The sequence below is a fragment of the Tachypleus tridentatus genome, chromosome 13 (assembly GCF_004210375.1).
Source record: "Tachypleus tridentatus isolate NWPU-2018 chromosome 13, ASM421037v1, whole genome shotgun sequence".
Taxonomy (NCBI): domain Eukaryota; kingdom Metazoa; phylum Arthropoda; class Merostomata; order Xiphosura; family Limulidae; genus Tachypleus; species Tachypleus tridentatus.
The window spans coordinates 238,619,343-238,646,453 of record NC_134837.1 but is presented as its reverse complement, the minus strand read 5'-3'; the positions used below and the strand labels follow the sequence as shown (position 1 = coordinate 238,646,453).

At 28.6% G+C, this 27,111-nt stretch overlaps 1 protein-coding gene across 4 annotated transcripts in view; it reads left to right on the top strand.

Annotated features, from left to right (window-relative positions):
• Positions 1-27,111, top strand: part of LOC143238024 (cilia- and flagella-associated protein 44) — a 134,534-nt gene that overhangs the window by 66,904 nt on the left and 40,519 nt on the right. For 3 of the 4 annotated variants that reach the window (XM_076477909.1, XM_076477911.1, XM_076477912.1), the window contains exons 13-24: positions 2,092-2,247; positions 4,193-4,292; positions 5,079-5,197; positions 6,954-7,087; positions 7,535-7,699; positions 11,241-11,352; positions 16,160-16,363; positions 17,497-17,627; positions 22,468-22,637; positions 23,682-23,866; positions 25,934-26,122; positions 26,648-26,835. In XM_076477909.1, coding sequence (XP_076334024.1) covers positions 2,092-2,247; positions 4,193-4,292; positions 5,079-5,197; positions 6,954-7,087; positions 7,535-7,699; positions 11,241-11,352; positions 16,160-16,363; positions 17,497-17,627; positions 22,468-22,637; positions 23,682-23,866; positions 25,934-26,122; positions 26,648-26,835 — 1,853 coding nt within the window. The remainder of the gene's footprint in view (positions 1-2,091; positions 2,248-4,192; positions 4,293-5,078; positions 5,198-6,953; positions 7,088-7,534; positions 7,700-11,240; positions 11,353-16,159; positions 16,364-17,496; positions 17,628-22,467; positions 22,638-23,681; positions 23,867-25,933; positions 26,123-26,647; positions 26,836-27,111) is intronic. The other variant, XM_076477910.1, reaches the window with a different exon arrangement.

Sequence of the window (27,111 nt, the reverse complement as noted above, 5' to 3'; positions counted from 1 at the left end):
TTCGTGAATGCATTTGTGTCTGTCAAATCTCTTCCACTCTCTTTGCATTATTGTGTTAATTGTTGGGTGAAAAACATACTTGTTCCAGAAATAGTGCTGTACACCATAGGTATAACTTTTTAAATATTATTACACATCTGTTCTTTCAGTCTGGCCACTTTTTGCTTCATTCAGTATTGATGTGACTTCACTTACCCCTACATCTTTGCAGTGTAGGATTCTAGTTTTGAGTAAGAGAAGGTAAGACCGTTTTGAAAGTCAACATTTTCTTATACTGAAAAAAATGTATTTCCAATAAGTACCTGCCTCCTCTTACCTACTTCTCTCTCTTTCTCCCAACCAATACGCCAGTTTTTTTTTATTATACTGCCGATTCTTGAAAGTGATAATTGTTCTAGAACTGTAGAGAGAGCTAACTGTGCTGGTATAGATGGTGCAGTATGATTGATCACACAACCAGCACATGCTCTTAAAGGGCATGAAACTGTTGGTATATAAAAGACTTGTGCACTATTAGCAAAATTATTTTAGTATTGCTTAGAGGCCAAATCAGGATTGAAATAACTTTTGGTGAAAGGAGGTAAGTACCCGTTGGGAATATATTTTTAATGTAAGATAATATTAACCTTGATAAAATCATCACTGAGCATCATGTTGTAAGTCATTCAACCTCTGAAATTAAAGATATATGTTTTGCTGAAAGACATGCAAAAAGAAATGTTTTAAAGGCTATTTATTAGCATGAACAGTACAGATTATAAGGAATTTTTTTATTGAAAGCTGTAGCATGGAAGCATCTTTGTTTCATTCAGTTTTGTTTTTAATTTACATCTTTTTGTAACTAGTTCAATATCATAAATGGGTAAATTGTACAAATGTTTATATTTTGTATCAAGCACAATGTGATATGTTTTTATGCAAAAATAAAACATTACAAATTACAGTATTACATAATCATTTCAACATGTTTAGTTTTGGCTGACATTTAACAAGAGTAAGTGTGGTGGCATCCTTGTACAGCTAGCAGTTTTTAAATAGTTGATGATGTAATGGCACTAAATATTCCAGGCATTCTTTTAGTAGGGTATTGTATGATTTTTTTTCCTTAGATTTGACAATACAGCAGAGGGAATGGTAAATACAAAGGTAAAATTCAATGTTAAAGATGTAGGGAAGTTTTTTTACGCATTGGATGTTGCTATATATTCATGGAAAGTAAGAAAGATTAGCTCTTACCTGACTTAGCCTGGAACTTTTACAAACTACTGCTACTGACAGACAGAAAGAATTGAAACTTTCCATCAGAAGTAGATATCACAACATGATGTGAAATAACTAAACCAGGACAGAAAAATAATTAAATTGAAAGATTGAACGATATATAGGTTCATGAAAAATATGAGGATAAGAAAAGTGATTGAAGTGTATACTACCAACATATACTACTTCATTAGACAAACTGTTACCAAAAAGTTCTCATAAGAATAAATCTAAATTTAAAATGAAAAAGCTAATACACATTGGACTTAAAGGTTTTTCCCTATTGCATTTTTTTTTTACTTTTGGTTAAAATAATTTTTTTTCAGAAGTTACTTCTGAGTTTGTTAAAGGCATTTTGTTTTCTAGTGCAATATTTTCTTTGTGACTGAAGCTGTTTATTAATGTGATGTTTATGTCTGTTTGTCAGTTAACACTCAGACTTGCACATTCTTGGTACCTGATTTTTTTTTCTGTGTTAGATTCCCAAGTACAGTAAGAAAGATGACTAGTCAGGGTTATTAGTAATTAGAGTTAGTATACTGTTAATCAAAGTATGAGCACAGATATGTTGCTTATGTTGTTATGTGTGCACAGGGTATTTATATGTATGTTTTATTCTATTACTTAGAAGAATATGATTAGAATGCCTTATAACATAAAATTTTATTTCATTAGATTAAAAAGGAAACTTTTATGCTTTTAAAAAATAATTTTCTACATCGTAACACTTGACTGTAATTGAATAATTTAAAATGACTTGTATCTTATAAGAATCTTACAATGAATTTTTTGCAAGATCTGAAAATTAAAATTTAAGCATTATTTATAAAGAAAACACCAGAAAATATTTTGGCCTTCTGCACCAGTTCGTTTGTGAAAGTGCAAGCACCAAAGCCAGAGGATTATTGTGATACTAGGGAAACATTCAAACTTTCTGAACTAAAGCCTTGTCAGTTCACTGTGAAAAGCATCAAATCTTATCTTAGGGTAAGGTTTTTAATGTATTATTAATACAATAAGCATGTAAATTTGGAATGTAATTAATTCTAAAGAAGAATTGCATAATACTCCATACAATGCTTTTAAATAATCAGCTTTTTTATTATAATTGTACTTTTTTTAATATTAAACACCTAATATATAACAGTTATGTGTCAAAAGTGACTCATCTCACTTTTTGCTTTTTTTTATTATGAGATGAATTATACTAACTAAAAACTTGATGCCATTATTAAAATGTGGAAAAGAGTTCTATTTGAAGATGTTGCTTTATGATATATTCATTTATATATAAGAGAAAAGAAATATTCCTAACTCTTGTTATTATAGATATTGCTAAAAATCAAAGGATAATGAATATACATATTAAATTAGAAATAGTTGTATGTTATGAATAAAAAGATAATGAAATTTAATGTGTAATTAAATATGCAGCTTCTAAACATACAAAGTAAATGTACTTTGTTACAATATTTATACCAAATTAATTAGAATATAGACACACTGTTTCATAAAAAATTCATTTCTGCACAGAATTCTTTTCCAGTTGTTATATAAATATAGTGTTGGTGTATTTACATTAGTGCTAACTTTCATAAAAGTCAGCTCTCTGACTAGAAAAAAAAAAAAAATCAATGTGGGAATTACAGTAAATAAATTGTACCAGTGCATAATCATTACACTATCATTTGAAAATTCCTAGGTTCTTAGTTTAACAATTTTTGTGTGTGTACATGCTTTTCAGATATCATTAATTATATGTACAATACCTGTACATTTATGCAAAATTCAAATTTTATTATGCCAAATAGTGTCAACAAATCAGAAAGTACCTATTCTAGCACAACATACTTCAGTATAGTGTTATAGTAATATGTGTTTGCTATTTCCAGACATACTCTAAGAATTAAATTGAAGTTTTAGATCATTGAAAAAAGGGCTCTTTCAAGCATCTTAAAACAAGATTTCTTTTTGGGAGAGATGGCATTAAGGGAAACTGTGGGTTGTCTCTGGTACAAATAAAAAGCCATTAGAAGCAAGCAGAGAATTTTTTGTTACTTTTGTAAATGCTTTTTAAAATTTAACACTAAACAGTGACTTTTTCATATTACCACTTATTAGTATGTGAAAATTATTTTTTCAATGGAAGGCCTGCAAATCTCTGTGTACCATTGATTTTAAAACTGAAGGTTTGTTGTTTTCCCCTTGTAACTTACAGCAAGCAGAGTGTGGAATTAGGCATATCTTTTAGTAGTTGTGGATAATTTTTTTTATAACTGAAAAAAGGCACTTTTTGAACACAGGAGAATAAAGGCAAAGGCTTGAGTACACTCAGAAAAAACTTCTTAGTATTCTAAAATGCACTAAAATATATTTAAAAAAAGTGAAAATAAATACTGATTGCTTTAATGAAATTTTCAGTAGTATGAAGACCCAAATTACCTTCACTTTAAGGTTTAAGATTCCATGATAAACTTTAATCCTTGAACTTTGTTTCAATTTGGTAACACTTACTATATTGATCATTTCTCAGAATGATCTACTGAGTTTCAGCTAAATCTGAGAAACAGATTTTAGCCAACAGTGAACTGTTTTCAGTTTTCTACTGAACTGCATTAATATTTATTCAATTTTTTAAAGTTGCACAAATGTAAATAAATACGTAAGTGTTGTACAATAGTTTATATGTATGTTTAGTCAGTAAAGTAACTTATCCGTGGTATTGTTATCTACTCTGTATACCTGAATTTTACTAAACATACTAGCAGGTGAAATAGTTTTAAAAATATTTGTATAAAAAGGTGAAAATATAGTAAAAGAAAAGCATACATTTTCTTTCAGTGTTTTTACTTCTGAGGTTATTACATTTTTGATTTGAGAAATACTTCCAGAAATTAAAAAGTTATAGCTGTTAAAAATATAAATATTTTAGGTGCAAGAACAAAAAACTATGTCTATAGAAAAAGAGCAAAAATGTTCTGAAGATGCAACAGAAGGGAAAGAAAGCGGTTTCATCAAGTATGAGAAAAATGGTACAATGAACATTAATTTGTCTTTAACAAAAACGATGAAATTTAGCTAATAAAACTTAATATAAATATCACAGTGTTTTCTATATAAAATTTGCATGTGCTTATTATTTAGCTATATTTTTATCTGTTTCCTTAATATAATGTTTCTTTTCTTCTGGGCCTAAATAACAGGAGCAGTGCCTGTATATAATGCTTTATTAGGATAAGTAGTGAGATTTGTTATTCTTTACAGCTAATGTAATTGTTATTTTAGCTGGTATTTAAGTTTGTTTCAGTACTTAAATGGAATATGAAAAGTATGAAAAACTGTTCAGTCAACATTCAAATAGAAAAATGGAATTATTTTACATACATTTTCAAACAATAAAGAAACTACTTGAAATTTGAGAGATTAACTAACTACAGTAGAGAGTCTTTAACATTGATCTTTGACAAGATCTGTTTTTTCTTTATATTTTATTTGAGATTTAAGATTATATGTATATATATGTGTGTGTGTGATAGTTATAACATTTTAGTGAAAAGTGTTTTAAGAATTTAATTTACTTTGACTTTCTGATCCATTGTAAGTAATACTTAAATTTTGGTTTAATTTCTTGAGCACTGAAAAGCAATGTGTAATTTCTTTTTGCTTATTTATGAAATTTCATATAAAAAGGTCGCATTTAAGTTTCCATTAACCCCCAAGAGAGTATTTATAATGGAATTTAAGAAATGTAATGAAAAAGTTTTAAACTTTTTTGTAGTAGTTATTAATTTCTCTTTCATAAAATGTTATTTTCCTAGAACAAAATAAGAAAAATGAGATAGAAGAAACTGAAGATGCTCTCTCTGTCCCATATAAACCAAGCTCCATACTATGTGCATGGGCTTCTAACCAACCTTCTAAAGTTTGGGTATCTTTGGTAAGTTTGTATTAAAACAGAAAATCAAATGGGGTATACTAGTTAGACTTGAAGTATATGTATTAACTGTGATAGAATAGGATGCAATAAACATTATATTAATAAACCTTTAGTTATATTTCCAAATCTACAGTAAGTCAACACAAACCATATTACATGCATATATCTTTAACGTTTCTGTACAAATGTTCACATTGGAAAATAAGTAGAAAAATGGTATTTAAAGAACAAAAAAGCAATAATATTATGTTGTTAATATCCATAAATCACAGGAGTTTTTTCACAAACCATTGTTTGTTTAAATAATTTTGATTGGATTGATTTAAGAATTAATTATTTATAGGGCACATTTTCTATAAACAATGTGACTGTATTAAAATACAGAAACTTTTATAGTTACTTCTATTGATGATTGTTTTAGTAATTGTACAATATATAGAAAAGTATACTACATAAATGCATTCATCAAGAGCAGAATGAAGTTTAAACAGAAATGTACCATCCAGAAAATTGCCAACAAGAATTTTCATTTTGTTGCATTATTCTTATGTAAAATGAAGTCTACAACTATTCAAATTCTGCAGATAAGTAAAAAACAGATAACCATTAAAATAGTTGCTAAAGAAATGTTCATGCATTACTTTTATGCACAGTGAAAACTATGACTACCTCAATTCTACAGGTAAGTCAAAATTATATAATTTTAGGGATTTTATACCTCTGACTAAAATAGCTGGTTTAAACATTACACTGATGTACTGATTTTTTACATTCCAGTAGTGTGTGTGTATATATATAGCAGGGGGACCATACTTTGTGAATCAAATCTAAAGTCACATAAAAAAAAAACTGTGCATGTACTCACCATAATGTCAGATGCAGGCAACACTAACAAAACTTGTATTGGTATCAGTTCTAATTTATGTTCAATATTTTTATGATTTTATTGTTCTGAATGTGACAATGCTAATTTTAGTATATTTATTATGCTACTGACTTCATAATAAATATAAAAAAACTATGAGATTGTTTCAGATTCAGTATTTTAATCCTGGAGCCAACTGTGATCTAATATATAGGAGTTACCACAAAAATGACTTAAGAAGGCAGGAGTAGTATAAGTTAGCAAAATTCTGATAATAAAATAAATAAAAATATAGTTTTTAGGGTATATAGACATCTCTGTAATGGATGAAAGTGGAACTTGAAAATTTATTTAAAGTCATAGTTTTTGAAATTCGTTATAAATTTAACAGCAACTATTTAATAATGAAGGTTATTAAAAAGTATCAATTAACAAAAACTTTTAGATTTATAGTTCTGAATTTACTATTACTAGCAAATAACAATCACTTGAGAATCTCTTAAACCAGATAACAACAAAAACCATACTCAGATCAGTTTCAAAACTCTCTCTTTGTTAACCTGAAGATGACCTAAGAAGGTCGAAACATTGTTCTCTGCTTTATTTTGGTAAAAGTGTTAATACCCATATCAACCATCTTGAGATACATTTTTACTTCAAGTCAGTTTATCATCATCACAAAAGAGAGAGTAAATCTATGCAACTCATGTTTTAAGGTAGATTAGTTAATAATTAAAAACTTTTAAAATAAACTTTCTTATATTTTATCTTCAAGAGAACAGTACACAATACATAATGAAGCAGAACATTTGCCTTTGAAATCTGTTGTCTAAAAGAGATATATCCCAAGCCACATACATACATAGTAAATAATAAATTAAACTTTTACAGGAAGGCTTTGATGCTGGATATTTATATGAGTTACAAATTCCAGAAGACAACAGTGATTGTATAGAGTTAGAACCAGTTTATGCTGCCCCTGTTCATGCTTGTCAAGACAAGTCAGTGTGGTCTGTGGCAACAAGGTGAGATTTTGGCATCTGACTAGTACTAAAAAGATTATTGAAATGTGTCTTGATGTTAAAGAGCTCCATTCATCTGCTTCTTAATTATCTGGTACTAGGTCTGCTTAATTTTTGTTTCATAAAACATAGCATATATTCTTTCTAATAATTATTAAAATCTTATTCATGCATTTTTCTCAGCAATTTCTATTTATAGAACTAATATTTGAGATCAATAAACTTGTTTCTCTCTCTTTATTTAAAGCCTGTAGTGTAGTAAATATATTCTTAGATGTGAAAAATTATATTCAACAGTATTTAAGATATAATAAATGATTGATTAGTTAGCTAAATGATTTAAAATTTCTCGTTTTTGAAGGATTTTAAAATTATCCATTTATTTTTTTCCTCTTTAATTCCCTAAGTAAATTTGAATTTGTAACCATTAATTTATTTTCTTTTTCATAGTACTGATAGTCAGTATCTTTTACTGGGACAAGAAGATGGTGTATTGACTGTTTATAAATTAAATGAACCAGGAAACCTCAAATCTTTGGGAAATGTATTTTCAAAAAGAATTCATGATTGTCAGTTTGGAGCCATTAGTCACATTAGCACAAGTTGTTGTGGCAGGTGAGTACTATAATCACCAGATAACGATTCACATGAATTATAAACAGTTGAGAAAGTGAAAGAATCTTCGAAAAATTTGTAAGCCAGCTTTCAGACAATTTTTGTCAAATCTAAAGTTATGCATACATGTAAGTTATGTACAGAAGAAAACACAGAGACTTCTACAGGAAACTAAATACTCTTATTATTAGAAACTACATTCTGTAACATTGTTTATGTACATACCTGTGGTGTTGAGAAAGATATTTTATGTGTGAGTATTCTACACCATATAGAAACAATCAAGGAGATTTAAAAAGATGCTGTCTCAATTCCAACTATTTATATCTTTAATAAAGTAAATAAAATTTTTACTTTTATTACAAATAGCATGGAGCAGAGATATTTTTCAACTCTTGTTGTCTAACTTGTGATTGGTCAACTAAAAACAGAATGTGATTTGGGAGTATAGTTTTGTTACTTTCCAAGAGGTTCATCGAAATTTTGAGTGAACCATGGCTGGCTCATGCTATGTTGCATCTTCAAATGTTACATACCTTTTGCCAACTAGCTTTATATTCTGTTTTCATCATGTCCATTAATGAGAATAAAATGTTCTTGTTTTTTTTTCTTTTGCAGGCTAATCTCATCCCTTTCAGTCCAGTCACATTCATTATCACAAAATAAATCCATAAACCTTTTATTACTTTAGTGATCATATACATGTGAGCTCTGTATTCACGAGTCCAGAATACAGTTACTTTAATTAAACTTTTCTTATGCTATGACAATGATTTACTTTATGTGAAAGTTGATTAATTTGCCTCTTCATCTCCGTTTTGTTGTTTTTCTCTTGTGTGATTTATTTTGTGAGAAATGTCTATACACAGAAGGTACATATACAACAAGGAAGATAAGACTCCTATTGGTTTGTATTCAAGATCATTGAAAACGAAGCAGGATTGGAGAGTAAAATGAAATTTATGGTATTTTTGTGAATATAGATTGTTACTAACATATTGGGATGTGAATCACAAATAAGAAAAAGAAAGTTTAAGTTAAACTTTCTACATTTACTATTTAATAACATAAACATTGTGGTACAGACATCAGTGAACTCTGACTTTCCTTCTTTAAAACATTAAAATAAGGTAGTTGATTAAGATTCTAAGATGAGGGGCATACCCCAGACTAGTGAATAGCACACAAGACTTTGTATGAAGAAGACCCACTTGCACCCTTATCATCATAGAAGTAGTCAATTATCAGGACTTCCCTGAAGATAGCAACAGGTTAGCAACTGGTATATGGATAATAACTAGCTAGTAATTCAGTAAAAACAGAATATGTTTGTTTAGGCTTCTAGTCTTGAGCAGTTTTTCACAAGTAGAAAGTAAATTGCCAAGTCGGCAACATAATCATCTAGTAAGAAGTTTGTTCATGTTGGAACTAGAGTAAGGTTTCTCAAAGAATCAAGGTTGTTATTTCAAGAACCATGACCAGTTGCTTCACCTGATATGTAGCTGCAATAGCTACAACTTCTTCTTGTGTCACAGCTAAGCACTGCCACTGAAGTGGGGATACAGCAAATAGATAGAAAAATAAGGTATTTTGAAAATAACTTGTAACTATGTACCATTGGAGAGCATTCTAGATTAATTTTGCATTCTTCCTAGCCTGTAAGAATAGAAAACTTCAGATAACTCTGAATTAAGAATGCAATAAAAATACTGAAGGAAACAATTTTCAATTTGTTGTTGACAAATCTATCTCTATAATGTAAGTATGGCATAACACAATATAACTTAGTACAGTAACAGGTACCTATTACCATAGTAACATTTCATAACAGAGCAACTGCCTAATCTGTCTTGTCAGAGAAAATTGATTTTAAACTCCACAATTATCACTGAAATTCTGGTTTTTGGTATATGTAGAATCATTATATAAACTAGGTATATGGTACATTATTATCCAATCTTTGCTAAGAATGATGTTGATCATTTATTTTTCTAAAGTAAAAAGTTTGGTTGTATCTTTAAAAACATTTCGTTTTGGAAAGTTTAATTGCAAAAAAATGGAATAGTATGGAACAGTTCAAGAAACATTTTAATATAAATTCCTTTACTCAGTGTAGCCTTTGGCTGCTTTCAAGTGTTCTTCACCATTGTAACTCAAATATTAATTAGTTAAAACTAAACTGTTAGATATGTATATTTATGTTGGTTTGGTTACAAGTTATTTTTAAATGATGAACCAGTCTGTGACAGAATAGTATAGCATTGCACATAAAGAAGCTTAAATTAGTTTATTTTATGATGTCCTCCTAACATCTGTGCAAGAGTACTTCACAATTACTTTTTGAGAGATGTAAAAACTCTACATATCATTCAGTAATAAATTAATTTTATTTTGCTTAAACAAGGAACTTCTAGTTAGTGTTGAGGGTATTGAAGTGATGAAACAATATTATTTTTATAAGTATGAAAATAAGAATGGTGTACTTGAATAACTATACTTGTTAAGTGTTTAATAACTTGTTTTAAGAAAACGCTTATGTTAATTACATTGTGTTTAAGACAAAATACTTTATCATCATTTAATTCAGTTTAGGAAGTAATAGATTCAATTTTCTCAAGTTCTGTAAGTAAATAAAATAATTTGTGTAATCCAAATATGTACTCTGAATTGTAGCATAGAAATATTTAGTGTACTTGTGGTAAGTACAAAAGAGAAACTATTTTTGCTTCAGTGAACTAACTTTAAAACATTGTAAAGTGAATGACTGAAAAGTACAAGAACTAACTGAACCATCTGATCTGCATTAACCTTAAACCAAAACTGTTTTAGAGAAACAGAACAAACTCTAATTCCAACAGTTAAAGACTCCACAAAGTACAGAAATCTTGGTCATTATTTAGTTTTGCTAAAGTTTCTTTGCTGATAACCAGTTACATCTTCACTCTAGGGTTAGTTATGAAACCAATTTCTCACTGTCCTTAGGAATCAGTTTTATAGATACTTCAAAATTATTCACTTAGCCCTATTTTAAATATAAGTAAGTCTAACATAGATTATATCTATGATATTTATATATAACCACATTTCTATATATTTTATCTTAACAAAATGTACAAGAGACTTTATGTAGATTTGCATATGTTCAAACTTTTTTGAACCTAAAAAGCAAAACCTAAAATAAAAAAAGCAGAAATCTTTTATAGCTTAAGTAACTTTAATCATAACATAGTTAGAGAAAATTTTATCTGAAAGTACGTATTCTACAATTTAACTTTTATTTTCAGTTTCATTGCAAATTGTATCAATTGCAATTTATTCTTAAATTTTAGTTGCATACTTAATTTTTAATTTAATATGTTAGCATTTAACTTAGCATTCTTTGTAATACTTTAATGTTACACTCAATACTTAAAATCTGTGCTCTTTCATTAGATTTACTTTTAATTTGAAATGAACTGCTTACATTACATAAAAATTGATGTATTACAGTTAGCATTAACTTATCATAATAGTTTTTGAACATTATATTTTGATTTTACAGGGTCATTGTATCTGCTGGAAGAGATGGAAATATATTTATGCACAGTTTTAATGCATCTGGAAAAACAGAAACAAAGTTACCAAATGCTTCTAGAATCCCTATATTTCATATAGTGAGTATTATATAAACATGTTAGTCTTATGGTTTCTAAAGACTAAAGGAGATATACTCTGACAAAAATATTTTTCTTTTTGAAATGTTTTTTAAAGAGATTGGTTTATCATTTTTATTTATGTTTTTGTAACTTTTTGTAACATTTTGCACTTCATGCTTTTGTGTATTTCTGGGTAAACATTGGAACTCAGTAAACTATTTTGGAGTTTGCTAGTGTTTAGGCGTTTTTTGGCAAGGTAATTATATTCACACAGTGTTAAAAGAATATTTAATAAATATATTTTATAATAGCAAAACTATCTGGTCATCTATTAATTGACAATCAGAGAGTGCAAACGTTAGCCTGTAATTAACAGCTGTTTTTGACCTAATATAGTTTTCATATCCCAAAATTACATATAGAAATGTATGGTGGAACCTAGCAAAGAACACTACAATGTACAGTGTACTTTGTATTTCTTGAAGAGCCTATTGAATATAAGTGTTAGAATTATTATGAACAGTTACAATAATGTAATAATCAAAAAACAAACAGATATTAAAAAATAATTGAGTACAAACAGAAACATCAGTGTCATGAAATTCTAACTTCAGTCATTATGATCCTGAACAATGATTTCCCACAATCTGCAGTCAGTCAGTTTCTTTTGGGCAACCCAGTGGTATTCCCTGCTGCTGACCATGTGGTATACAAGCATACCATGCATTTTCTGCTTTCTTATTTTAATGTAGAATTTTTATTTATTCCAAGTCTGTACAGTGTTTGCATAACATTTGGTCAAGAAAGTTACTAAGTTGATTTAATCTAGTCTAGCTCTCTTTATATCTTGTCATTACATTGAGGTCAGAACTGTTCCTTTTGTGGTAAAAATGGAAGAATAGCTCTTATGTTATATGCTGCGCATGAAGGTCAACAACAGTGTTTCCCAGTGGTGAGTCAAATGATATTTTGAAGTTATAGCTTCCTCTATGTTTGGATGAGAATGACCAGTCATATGGAAAAGTATAGTTACTATAGGTAAACATTTCCATTTAAGTGAAAGATGTTAGCCTTAAACATTCATGTTCTGTGTCTAAGGTGAGTTAGCTATTGGAAACATATCTCAAGAGAAGAAAATCATTTGAAACTATTTATGAATTCAGTGAACTGTGACCATCTAGCATCATAAAACAAGTACACACACACACACTACGTTTTGACTTTGAATAAATGAAAATTGTTTTCATTGTGTGTTACTTACTGAGTCCGGTTTGTCTATTTCCTTGCTTAAACTCAGTTTTTGCTAAATTCAGCATTACTTTGTCATATATTCTGCTAGTCCTCCCTCCACAAAGCAAACCTACCTACTCTTTCTGAAAGACCTTATCAATGTAACAGTATTAAAATATTGTTAGTCTTTGGAACACTTGGGAAAAATATCATAGAAGAACTTATATATGTATGTGTATGTATATTCAGATTTAGTTTTCTTTAAAAAAATGTAGCCACAAAACAAGCACTTAACAACAGGGTGCAGACCAAAAGATGAGTAAAAATGTAACATATTCTGCATTTTTGGGTACTGGTGTAAGTGAGACCTAAATTGTGTTGGGGGTACACCTTTCTTCCTAGTTTAACCTCAGCTTTGCTGGCTTCACATGTATGAAAACAATCAGAATACTATACATCATGGAGGTAGACTGTATTTCAGCCACTAATATGATATTTGGATATAAAAACCAAGATGTTATGGTACTATTACATTATATCCTATCCTTCCATTATACTAACTGGATCCTCAAAGTAGCTTTATTTTCATGGTTTTAAAAAGGATACATGCAGTAGCAAGGTCTTATATAAGGAAGATGGTACAAATACATTTATCCACCTATATAAGATATACATATGTCAAAAAAAGCAATTCTAATTATTTCTTTTATTAATGATAAGATTCAGAAATTATCTTTTATTGTACATGTAATAATTTCACTCATGTCATTGTTTTGAAACATATAAATATTTTTTTATCTTTTATAAAATAATCTAAAATATTTCATGTTCAGTTTGATCAAACTAATTTTTGTGCTAATATATTCATATTAGATATTAAGAATTGTACATTACTGCAGTTTTACAGTTTAGTTGAAACATTACTATTTGGTAAGGAGAATTCATATATTTTACACATACAAAATGTACTTATTACTTGAACATCCATGCCAGCTCCTTTTCTTTTTACACATTTTTAGGTTGCCAAATGGAAGTTAAACCTCATTGAAATAAGTCTTACTTATACCAACTCTTTAAAACCAGGACACATTACATAATTACCCTGCTTATAGCTATTGCCTTGATGTTGAATGTTTTTTTTATACAGAGAGCTAAACTTTTTTTCTATATAAAAAATCTAACTGTATTTCACCTAATATTTTAATATGTTATATTTACTCTGTCATTTCTTTTGTATATTTATTGCTAAGATTTTTACAGCTTGTATATATGGCAAAAACTAGGTAAAATATATAATAAATAACTGTAACAAATGTTTGCATGCTACATCCCTGTTTAGTGCATGCCATTACAAGCATCTTATAAATTGTGTATGTTTACCCCTAAAAGTATTAAGGGCAAATTATCTCATTCTTTTCAGATTTTTTAATATTATTATTTACAACAAATAAATTTATTCACTTGAAATGCATGTTTCTAATCAGTATAACCTCTTTTTGGTAAAGTTACAAACAAAAATAAACAAAATTGTGCATCAGTGTCTAATCTGAAGAACACTAGGTCAAAACTTTGGATTGATTTTCCTTTATGATTATTTGAAGTCATTAGATATGTAGTACAAATAATTCTATGATTAAATTTTAGAAAGTTTGTTGATAAGTTATAAACAGTTAAAAATTAACTTTAATACTACTAATAACAGGTAATTTTATTAAAATACTACATACACATTCGTATGCACAATACGTGATTTTTATACTGTAATTGCATAAAACTTAGGGTTTAGATTTAGTTTTTTTTTAATACAAGTTGCATATTATTATATTGTGTTTCTGCTTTGTTGTTGCAGATTTGACTTTTGTTTAAAAGCTCACTGAGGTCTCAATTGTTTAAACTGTTTTAATTGCATACACATGTATAATTGTCCTTTTTATGTCTACTCTGTTTTTTCTTTTAAAATATCATTATATTCAATAAATTATTATTTTCACAACATGCTGTTAAGCTTAAAAGCTATATAAAAGTTGAGAAATATTAATTTCAAACTTGATAAACATTATTTTATTGGAGTGAGTAAATTTTTATGCTTATGTCAAGGTTGTAGACCTGTCAGCAGATTTAACCTTAAACCATACATTGTAAAACTGAAAACTTTATGCAGAATCTAAGACCTCTTTTAAGTCATATAACATTACTGAGTAACATGTCTTTAGCTGTGTAATTCCTGAACAAATATGTTAAAACATGTTAGAAATAAATTAAGAGTAGTTTATTAAATTGATATTTCTATACTTAACTAATAAACCAAATTTTGTTTTTAGTCCATTATAACAGAGAAAGTTAGTTACATTACATTCACACTCAAATGTTTGCAAATTACTGTTACCCAAATTAATTACTGTGATAATTCAATCCAACCATGCAATGTACCCAACAACAATACAATTATTATCACTAAAATATGTTTAATTGTAATTTTAATATTCATATACATATTCTAATAGGAAGCAATAATGTTCCAAAATTTTGCTTTTCAGTTTCACTTTGTGTAGTTCAAATCCAATGTTTATTTATAGCCACTGTATTGTAAGTGGCATTTTCCAAAAATTGAGAATCCTACTTACATTCTTTGTTGTTGTTTTTTTATTTTATGGAGTAATTTATACCATACATTTTAATGCCATACACTTGCTTTTTAATTGTTTTCAGCAACATCAATTTTATTTTTCAAACACTAGGTTTCAACAATGGGAATCTAAACATCAACAATTCATCATAAGGGAACAATGTATAAATAATTTTAAGCAGAATCATGGGGAAACTTTCTCATTAAATAATTTTGTGATAAAAAAATGAACAGAATAAAATTCTAGACACAAAGCTTAATATATTTTCTGTACTGATAAAAATATGGTTTTCTACTTCCTAGTTAGTTTGTAAGCAAGCTATTTGCCTAAGGTATTTCATTTTGGATTAAATGCATATCCAACAGTCTAAAGTCTAAACACTTTAAATAGCTTTACAGAATTTTATTAATATTACTTGTTAATTTAGAATTTCTTTACTTTTCTCTTACAAGTTGTTAGTTTAAACCAAACACCAGAAGTTTACCTTGCTCCTTTAATAAACTAACCAACTTCAAGCTATGTAAACAACAAAATTGTTTTTAAAAAATCATCAATGTTGTATTTGTATTTTTAAGTTCTTATCTATTATTGAAGTCTTTTTATTGACAGATATTTTTAGTACCTTAGTGTGAGAGTTATAAATTTACAGAGTTACAGTACTAAAATCTGGGGTTCAGTTCCTTGAGGTGGGCATAACAAATAGCTTAAAATACAAACAGACTGACATTTTTATAATATTCATAATATTGCAACACATTTAAGTAAATAGCCTAGAAATGTGTGCTATAGAATGATTTATGAAAATATTTCATTATGAAGTATTAACAGATGTTAATTTGTTAACCATATTTTTCAGGATCTTGATCTCATTCTCTACATATAAAATTTAAAACAAAACTTAAACCTAATAAATAAAATATTTTGTAAAATTCATTTTATTTTCTATTTACGAGACTGCTTTCTTATAGAAGGAAGAATCCAATGATGTTATAACATCTGAACAGCTAAGCTTGGAGCAGGAATGTCAACTAGCCCAAAAAATTCAATATCAGAAACACATTGAACTACAGCGTCAGACAATTCAACAAAAAATGGTTACCCTAAAGCAGAATTTTAATAACTTGCTGCAAAAAGATGAGAATTCTCCAGTTTATTTCAAAGTGGAAAAACAGGTATATGTATATTTTTATGGAAGCTGTTGCTACGTTCATGCTTAATTTTCTCTTGGTTTTGATAAATCGTTTTTACAAGTAATACACTCATTGAAATTGCATGCATGTTATTAAATTTTAGGTTATGAATTTAAGTTTAGAGTAATGTATTTAGCATTGAAAGTTGTTTTTCAGTAAAAACATAAAAAATAATGCAGTTGGATTTTTTTAAAATTAAAATGAAATAACAGGTTATATTTTATTTAAAATTAGAATTTAGCATATAACATCTACAGGTACAAGATGAGTACCAAACTCCATATTATAATTATGTGCTTAGAATAGAGTGTACCTTAATTTAGGAAATATGCATGTGAATGGCATATTATAATTAGATTTGATAAGTAATTCCAGGCACATACCACAACCATCATAGGTTAACTGGACCATAAACATGAAAAGTACAGTCTTAGTATCTATATCAGTATAAGAGTTGTTGGAAACAAATTTCACTAAATTGGCAGTAGTTGTTGATAAGAGCATGACAGTCATAAGTACTGTACAGGCTATGCAAGATCAAAGAACAATCACCAAATAAGAAGTAAAAATATTCAAATTGTTATGCTATTTAACTCTGCCATTTAAGTGTTAAGGTATAGAACTTTATATACCTATAACCTACTGTTGCACCAATTCTAAATGTATTTCACTAATCATGTAATACAAATTTAATTATGAAAACACTCATTGTTTATAAGTAATAATTTTGACGTGTAAGTACAATTTATGCTACTGAACTGATGGATAAAATTTACAAAAAATTATAATTTCCATAACAAGACAGCACATGTCGGTGTGACAACGTGAATGTATTCACAGGAATCCTATCATACCATTTACACAGAAAACAGATAAATCTAAGTGAACAAGAAAATATTGCAATAACAAGGAAGATAAGCAAACTGTAAACACATCATAATATTGTGGTTTACATATAATTAACAGTTTTAAAAATATTTTAAAAAATTACTGTAGTTTTAAGTTACTCCTTGTATTGCACAAATAAAATATTTATACTTTGGCTGAATAATTTTAAGTTTTAATGTAAGGAAGTAGATTAAAAATTTTGTTTCTGATTTTTTATATGTTTTCAGAAATATGCTGTTGATCCAAATATACGTGAAGCTCTGAACCTTGAAAGAGAAAGAAATAAAGAATGTGTTAAGATGCAGTTTGCCTGGGAAAAAGAAAAACAGGCTATTGCACTTCAAAAGTTGGAAAAATGGTACTTTGCTTTTACAGAAAGTGCAGTAGATTAGTATTACATTTATTGAGAGGTTTCTCACCAACTTTACTCCTAGGAATTCTTCTGTTCAGGATATGTAACTCATTAGGTATTCTGTAATTTAAAACATGTGTCATATATGGTTCTACTTTAAATTTGAGTCTTTTTTTACATATTTAAATAATTAATTTTGTTATGTATATAATTATAAGGTGTACATTATCCAGAATGTTTTAAATCTTTCAGATCATGGCCAAATTAAGACCTTTATAGGCCCTCGGCACTGAAAATATTATGGTTCCCCATATATATGTAATTTAAAATAAAAACAATTTCGTAAATTTTATATTGATCTTTGCAGACCTAGTTTAGGTGAGGAGAACAAAAATATGAGAAGAGTTTGTAGTTGAGTATAAAGAAGTCTTACAAAGTTTTGATTTTGTGCTTTCTTTGAGGTATCAATTCTTTCAAAAGAAATTTCTCATTCTTTTCGGTGCCCCTGCTTTACCTGCACTCTAATCACATGCTTAGTCTACCCATTGGGTAATCAAGTACTGTTCCAGATGTATCATCTGGATTAATATAACATTGAGTAACTACTAAATGGCTCAAGCTTTATCTTGTATATTTTGTCTCCTGGAGAGGGTTTGGTTTTTAATTCTTTTATCCATCAACAATTAGTTGAACCTATATGTTTAGTTTGCAGTGATTGGCTGCATGACTCTCACTGATCACAAAATTCTGCTGTTATTATAGTTGTGTGCACTCTCACTTGCTTATAGATCAAAGCAAATCAACACCATCATTGTATTCTCCATATAAAATTGAGCACCTTTTTAAAGACCATGGTATCACTAAATTTTAGGCATCATCCTATTCTCAGAATTGACAAACAACTAGCTAATTTATCTATTGTCTATATCTGTTCAGTTTTAGTAAATTCCTCAGCATGGGGAATGTGCTGGTTGAGACGAAAACTAAAGTTTTTTTCTATTGACACTGTCAAGCACCTATTCATTTCCATGTCTGGATATGCAACCTGCCATCAGGGCAAGGCTTAGTGGCAGGCAACAAATTTGAGAAGAGCAATAAGATGATATGCTTTCTCAGATCAAGTCTATCATCAATGAATGACCATCAAGTTTATACACTTATTTTAGGGAGGAAGTTCTTACAACAACACACCACAATGGCCAGAATTGTATTAAACTTCATTTTATATTCATGTTCATGTCACACTTTTTTAAAGACATCTTCAAACCTTTGGTATCCTTTTAATGTCGTGCAAGTGTCATTTTAAATGATGACATTGTCTTGCTTTGTACGTTTTATTTTGGGGGGGGGGCATAAAATGAAAATTGGTGTTAAAGTTATAGTAGTATTGATATTGTGGGTTATGTTTGGATTGTGTGAGAAGCAGCTAATTTTTGTGCTACCAGTTAGCATGTATTGTCACACTTCCAGTAATATTGATAGATACAACCAAAATGCTTTTTTTCTTAATATTGGTATACAGGATGAGTAGTTGCACTGTTGTCATTTCCTAGTGTTTGTAGCCATATTGTAATAGGATTTTTACAGTGAATTCAATAGGACACTGTAAAGGCAAGTGTAACTGCATTGCCTCATGGCTTTGAGTAATCTGTTGTAAAGTTAAAAGTTAATGGTAACAAAAGTAGAAAGACATATATATATATATATATATGTGTGTGTGTGTGTGTAAGCATTGGGCTGATAAAGGGTGTTAAAACTAAAAACCAACAACATACTCTGTAAAATTCTATAATTCTAGATAGTTATTGAAAGTTATTGAAGTTATTTCAGTAAAAGAATAAATATATGTCTTTATAGTACTGGAAAAAAATATTTAAAATAAAGGTAAAACTACTTTACTCTACCAGTAAACTTATGGGGATATTAAACTGTATGCCTAACTATAGTAGGTTTAGTATATTGAATAATTAAAACAATAATATTACCTTAGAGGTCTAGGAAAATCTTGAGATGTTTTAAATAAATGCAGTAAGGAACTTTTACAGAGACAAATAGAGTTTTTATATCCAATGCACATTTGTAGTGTAATATCAAGTCGCTTAAACCTAATTATTGTAATATTTGTGAAAGTCTGAAATGTCTATTTGTAATAATTAAAGGTATTATCTTACATAAATATTCTGCTGCCAATGATGTGTAGAAAGCCATACAGATATAAGCCTAATTTCTTTATTATCAGTTCTTATCATAAGCATTTTGATGAACAACTGTACTTCACTGTTTAATGAACTATATGAAATTTACCATTGCTCTCTCTTTACAAAAATGTTTAGCATATCCACATTGATATATGAGAAGCAAATTTTCTTTAATTGACAGCTCAGTCTCTTTTCAAGTGAATAGGTGTTAAACAGTTTTTATTATTAGTGAATATCAGTAATTAAAAAAATTTGCAGTTTTTTTTACCAGTTATTTATAATACTTTAATTCATAGCCAATTAGTTTCTTTGATTTAAGAGTTTACAAAGTTTACATAGAACTGATACAAACTACAGGATTGATTAAACCCATATTTTTTTGTTGTGATGAGGTTTGGTTATTTGTTTATGCATTAAAATGTAAACATATTGTTAAATCAGCCCTTTATTTTAGAGCTAAATACATAAAATAATTTAGATGAGCTGACCAGTTAAGATTACTACTTTGTTTAGATTCAGACTGTAAATAAATCTTCACACATGCTCCATTTATCTTTTTCTTTGTGTGCTGCAAAGCACCTAAAACTTTTATGTACACTAGTTGCTGCATGTGATATGGCTTAGTTAGCAAGTTTCTCCTACAGTCAGATTTTGATACATCACAGGTGTAGTTTGAGTAGCAATTAGGAAAAAGTTTGAAATCTTTGGGGCCTCAAGTTAAACCATAACTGTTTGTCCAAGTAGTTGTAACATATCTAGGTTATGTATATGTAGCTACGTCCAACCGAATTTTAAATTGTATAGGAAAACTTTCATTTTATGCTTATATGTATTTGATATATTTAGTTTACAAAATCCTTTTAAATCTTCTTGCTGCGGGTATGTCAAAGTGCATGTGTCACAACTTTTTAGAGAATAGCATTCAAAATTTAATCAAACTGTTTTATTATCATGGTATGCAAATAAACTTGGCATATAAAAACATAGTTAATAATCAAATTTTAATATTATATAAGATCATAAGTTCTTAATTTCATGAGGAAATATTTTTTAAAGTTTTCAATTTCATTCTAGTATGAGAATTGTAACATTTGCTCTCTAGATCATCTCTTTTTTTCTGATTTATTTATCACATCTCTGAGAAGTATGGAATTTAATGTAAATTACTCATTATAATATTGGCATTACTCAGGCAAAGAATAATTTTAATAGTCTTCAATCTTTTATTTGGTTACAGAGCCATAAAAATAGAAAATTAGACCTTTCTTATCATGCCCACTTGTCACATCTTCTATTTCACAAATTGCCAGAAGTTCTCTCTGATATTTAATATTATATTATTTATAATAAAGAGAAAGCCAAAGTTTGAATTTATCAAATGATTTATTATAATGCTTAATATTCTGTACAGAGAAGTATCTATTTTGCTCCCAGTTCAAACTTTAGTGCTATGGGTATTAACAAGCATAATTTAATTTTTAATGGCTCTTATCATATAGATAGAAACTCAGAAAAACTATGATAGCTATAGAACATTCTCTGCTTTTTATTTATTATTATTCTTTGTTTTTAGGTGCATTGTTTATTTAAATATAACTATTTAGTGTAGTAGTAGTAGTACCATTAGTTTAAAGAAATTGGGTTAATTTTCACCAGCAATTCAGAGCAAAATAAGACCCAAATAAGTGTCATATTTTTTATTTTCATATGTACTCTTTATTTATTATTATAAAAGTAACTAATATTTTAAAATTAAAAACTTATTAAGTTGGATAAGATAAGATATATAAAATAATAATAGTAATAAATTTTCACAAGGCACACTTGCAAGTAGTTTATACATTACATAATTTGATAGCATAACATAAGCTATACATTTGTTGAGTGATTTACTTGTGTGGTAGGATTATTAGTTAACCAGGGCTCAATAGGTAATAAGATTTAAGTATAAACAGATGTATATTGGTACTAGCTTCAAGATGTTTAGGATAAACAAGTATATTTTCCTGTTAATGAAATCATTTTAGAAATAAAAAATGGGTAATTTAGATTTATTTTGTATTTTTATGATGATTGCAAGGCTGGTTAAACTGACAAACTCTGTACAGAGTTAAGGTAGAGGAAACAGAAGCTAAAATATAAAGTTTTACCAAAACAAAATACTTGAACTTTGTTTAGGAGATTTTAGAGATTACAAAAATAAAATTAGAAATTTTTCAGATGAAGAAAAGTATTTTAAATTTTAACATGAAAATCATATTTCACTTGAGCAGCCAACAATTTGACTTTATATATATTCACAGAGAAATTTTTAGCAAAAGTAATTTATTAAATTTTTGTCTATAATAGACTTTTAATGCCTACTGAAAGCTTTCAAAGTGTCATGAAGATACACAAAACTTGTTGAAAGTTATAGTATGGAAACTAAATATTAGTTTGGGTTCAAGATTTACATTTAATTGGCTGAACCCTTAGTGAGAAAAGTAATTCTTTAGTGTCACTTTGATATCAAATTATCGTAGTTTGATGATTATATATATATATATATTATGAATATCATCAAATTATCATCTGCATGTTTCAGAAACTTTTCCACGAATTTATTTGTACCATGTTTAATACTTTTTTGTCCACTTTGTTTCTTATAGGTTCAAAGATCCCATTGAATGGGAATTAGTCACCTTAAAAGGTTTTTTGTCAAAAGAAGAAGTTTCAACATTTAGAACAACCTATCTGCCGAAACAGTTAAGAGAAGAGATAGAGAAATTCAGGATGAGAGATTTTCTTATGACAAGCAATATTAAAAATTTGGATTCAGGTGAAATAATTATTTGAATCAGTCATTTTACAACTTGCGAAATAATTTTATAAAAAGAAAGCAGCATCATACATTAATAGTTTTGTTTTGAGTATACTTACTGATTATGAGTATTATTTTGTTAGAAGTTACAGCTTTTACAGTAAGGAAGAATATAGTAAAAGCGAGTATGATGTTTTGACAACTGGTGCAATCATTCTCAAGCTCACAAGTTTTAATTGAAAAAAAAACTTGTTAAACCAGTATACTTGAAAATGATCACATCAATAATTGAAATATAATACCTGTTTTAAAAATATTCTTTACTGTAAAACCTGTAACTTTTAACAAAATATTACTGCACATCGTTAACGTAACTGTAAAATCAATCTATCTGGTGATTTTTGACAATATAATTTATAAAAAAAATTCAAATATTTCGTTAAATAAAATTCCATCACATTTTCCAGTCATAATTCAAAGATCATGATGGAGATTGCCTGTCGTAACAGCACCCACAAGTGTTAGAGATATTCCATCTATCAGACAAAACCCAAGAAAAACAGATAAGAAGCCACTTAACAGTGATGGAAAATTAATTGAGGGTGCAGAGTTGAGCATTTATACCCATAACATCTCATCTATTTCATCCAGTTGTGGGAAGGCAGTTACCCTTGGAGATGTATCCAAGTCAAAAGAGGAAATAAAATAAAGCCACCCTAAAAATACTTCAACCAAACATTACTTATCATCCTCCACCCTTACAAATTCTAAAAATTTATAAAATAGAATAATAACCACCCCCAAAAAATTTAATACAGGTTACTCACAATCTCTACCCTTTTCTGTATGGCAGGATAGACTGTGAATGAATCTGTTAATTTGTCAAGCAATAATATACTGGAATGATGAATCAACCATAACAGCATTTTTAATGTCTCAATGTTCTCTTGTTCTGCAGTAAAAACATTTTTGTATATTCACCTTTTTATGGTTTTTTGTTTATTTATTCTAAATTAAGGCGGAATCAAAGCCTGTCTATTTTCAGTGATAAATCATATCTAGTTGCAGAAATTACTGGACCAAACCAAGATATGACTGAAAAAGGTTCCATTTCATCTGTGAAAAGGACTTCTTCAGACAGCAGAAGTATATCTGTCTCCACTAAACATAAGCTTGATGATAGGTTAGTTCGAGCTGCTCAGAAATTGGATTTAAAACAGCAAGGAAAAATTATAAGGAAATCTGAGGTGAGCTCCAACTTTGGATTTCGTATTTACTTATTTTTATAAGCTTATGAGTAATAGAAATAAATATGTGAGTGATTTTAAGGTGCTTTAGAGTGTAGTCAGACATAAAACTGTATATTATTCTCAAGACAGATGGTATCAGTATTATAACTCTAATAAAGTACAGAACAACATTTTGACTATCTTAGGTCATCTTCAGTTTAACAAAGAGAGTCTGCAAACTCTCTTTGTTAAACTGAAGATGACCTAAGAAAGTCGAAGCATTGCTCTCTACTTTATTTTAATTAGTTTTAATACCCATACCAGCCATCTTGAGAATACATTCTTAATTCAAGTGGGTTTCTTGTCATCACAAAAAACTGCAAATTTTTGTTTTGATCATTAAATAAACCCAATTACTTTATTTTATGTTAGGCTGAGTTTTAATACGTTATTCTTTTAAAGTCATATCTATTTTCTGGGCTTTATCAAACAATTACAGAACTTTGACCCTTTAATTGTAATTTTTCTTTGTGTTTTTCTGAATGTATGGTATATTCATTTTAATTTTCTGTGTAATACTGCAGTACTTTAAAGTACATTTTCACACTTTCATAGAGGTTGTTCAGAAACTCTGACTTTTCATAATGACTAATGAAATAAGTGAATTCTCCAGTTTTTAATGTCAACAGTAAACAACAAGAATAATTATTGTATCATTTTTTTTGCAAAGATAAGTTAAAAATAAATTAGGTGAACATTAAGATATACAAATGAAACATTACACTGATGTAAATCCTGTTACTATTTGTCATGGCATTAGCTGTTCAATCAGCTGTTGTTTTTATACATGAACAAATTTACAGATAACTTCATGTGACTCTGTTAGCTGCTATGATTTTGATACTTTAATTTTAACTGGCCTAGCCAAGTGATGTTACTCACTCAATAATATGACATTTTTTAACATTGTTGTTGTATAAAAACATCAAATATGCAGAAATTAGAAACTAAGTCAGTGTTTTAAAGTTTAAATTACCAAATTTGATATTAATTATTAGCAAATCTGGGCTGGCAAAAAGAGTGTTAGTAAATTTAATAATGACCTAAATTGCATTTGATAAACTATCATTTGCATGAAATAAGGGGGGGAGTATCTACCATGTTGATCAGAGTTCAGCATGATTCACTGGTACCCTGTGAACATGATTCAGTTTATTCAGTAGTCAACTGTTTTGCCAATACAAATTGACTTTCATTGTTCAGTTTTGTAAGCAAAGAATCAAGATATGATATCAACTCACTAACAGCTTCAATGGACTGTTTGGTTGGGCTGTCTACAACCCTCATGCATTTTTAAAATGTGAGGGATTGGAGATGGGGATTGGCCATATCATAAAACAACATTCTTGATTAGACTACTTACATTATAACCAGGCCAAACTGAATCTGTAATGGTTTCATATATACGTGGTCTTATCTTTGTTAATAAGGTACACTTATTAATTGGTTTACTGATTTTTTTTTTTTCCTTTTAAATCAATTTATAGTTGACTCTGTCTTTAGCTTATATTACGTACAAGTGTTGTGTTGCTGGTAGAGACATTATACCTTTAAATCTGATGCTCCATTTTTTTAGGGCCATAGCCCTAAAATTCATTTAGCTTTTTGAGTGAGCCTTCTTCATACCTGTTGTGATAATGGTCTGCTCAAGCTATCAATGCATGCTTGGAGTCAACACCTTTGGTTACACTTATGATGAAAAGAATTAGTGTTTTTTATATTTTGCTTTACTTAATAAACACAATTAGGCACATATTTCTCCAAATAGGTTTTATACAATGTAATTTTGTGAATAAAAATGTTTTATTGTGGGGGCTTCTACTCTGAAGCACCCACAAAGTCACCTCCTATGTGTTTTTGGAACTCGTAGTACATTAATATAGAGATTAGTTCCTTGTTTTAAAAAAGCTTGGTATTTGCCTAAGTAAATTTATCACCTTATGTGACCAGTTTAACAACATAATCCTAGAAAAATTATTTTATCATCATATTTTTAAGTAAGAATTTCTCTCTTCTGTTTTCCAGTGGGATACATTGCTTGCTTGTAAACCGAATGAGAGTGCAGAAAATCCAAATGAAGAAGCAGCAATATTAGAAGTCAAACAAACTTTGGGGGATTACAAACTAAAAACAGCTGAAGATTACATTGTTCCTGATCACCTCAGAACAAATGCAACAAAGAAAAAACAACAGTTCCTTCAACTTGAAAGACTAGTAGGATAATATTTGATATTTCCCTATTATATCTGAGGGTATCACATTATTTATTTAGTTAGGTTCTATACTGTCTGTTATTCATATATACATTTTAAAATAACAGGCACCATACAAGACTTCAGAATTTTTCTGTTATATTTTGGAAGACTTTTCAGCTGTCAAGAAAAACATTTATTTATAAATTAAAAAATATCTTCAAGATTGTTTCGTATCTTGTTATGAGATTTAAGATTTTATCTTTCAGTTTAGAACTGTTACATACTGAATGTATTTTTGTTATAATAACTGATACCTAGCTGCCAAACTAAGTCCACATATACAGTATTGTGCCATACACAGGTATTTACTCTATAAATTCTTTTATGATTGTATAGTACGTATGTAATTATATAATCAAATACTGGCTCATTTAACATTAATTTTATATGAGTGTTATAAGCCAAATGTGCTTTACAGAAGCCATTTTTAACTTTTCTTAATAAACTTTTGAACACAAGGAATGGATCTTGTTTCTTATTTCAGGTGCATGAAAAGAAAAGAACTTTTAATCAGAGGTTGATAGCATTAAGAGATACAAAAAAAAGCATAGTTCAAGAACTTAAAAAGTACCGAGACCAGATTTACTCGATCAAAAACCTGCTGGAAATACCAGTTTCATTACATGTTATGTTGATTCCTGATGAGCTTGACTTGCATGAAGAACCTGAAAAGTAAAGGCTCGTAAAAAATTTATACTTAACACTATAAAATGTATGTTAAACTAAGTGATTAGTTTTGCTTGTGTATTGTCTTATACCTGAATGTAATTAGTAGAGATGGGCCTTTTACTGTGTTGTACTAACATCTATCTAAATAGTTGAATGATTAAATATTTTATAATTTATACTTTAATGCAATAAAAGATATTTAAAATAATCTTATTTTATTTTAATACAGTTTTTCCTCTCTGACACATGAGTCTTTTCAACTTACCATACAAGCTAAGT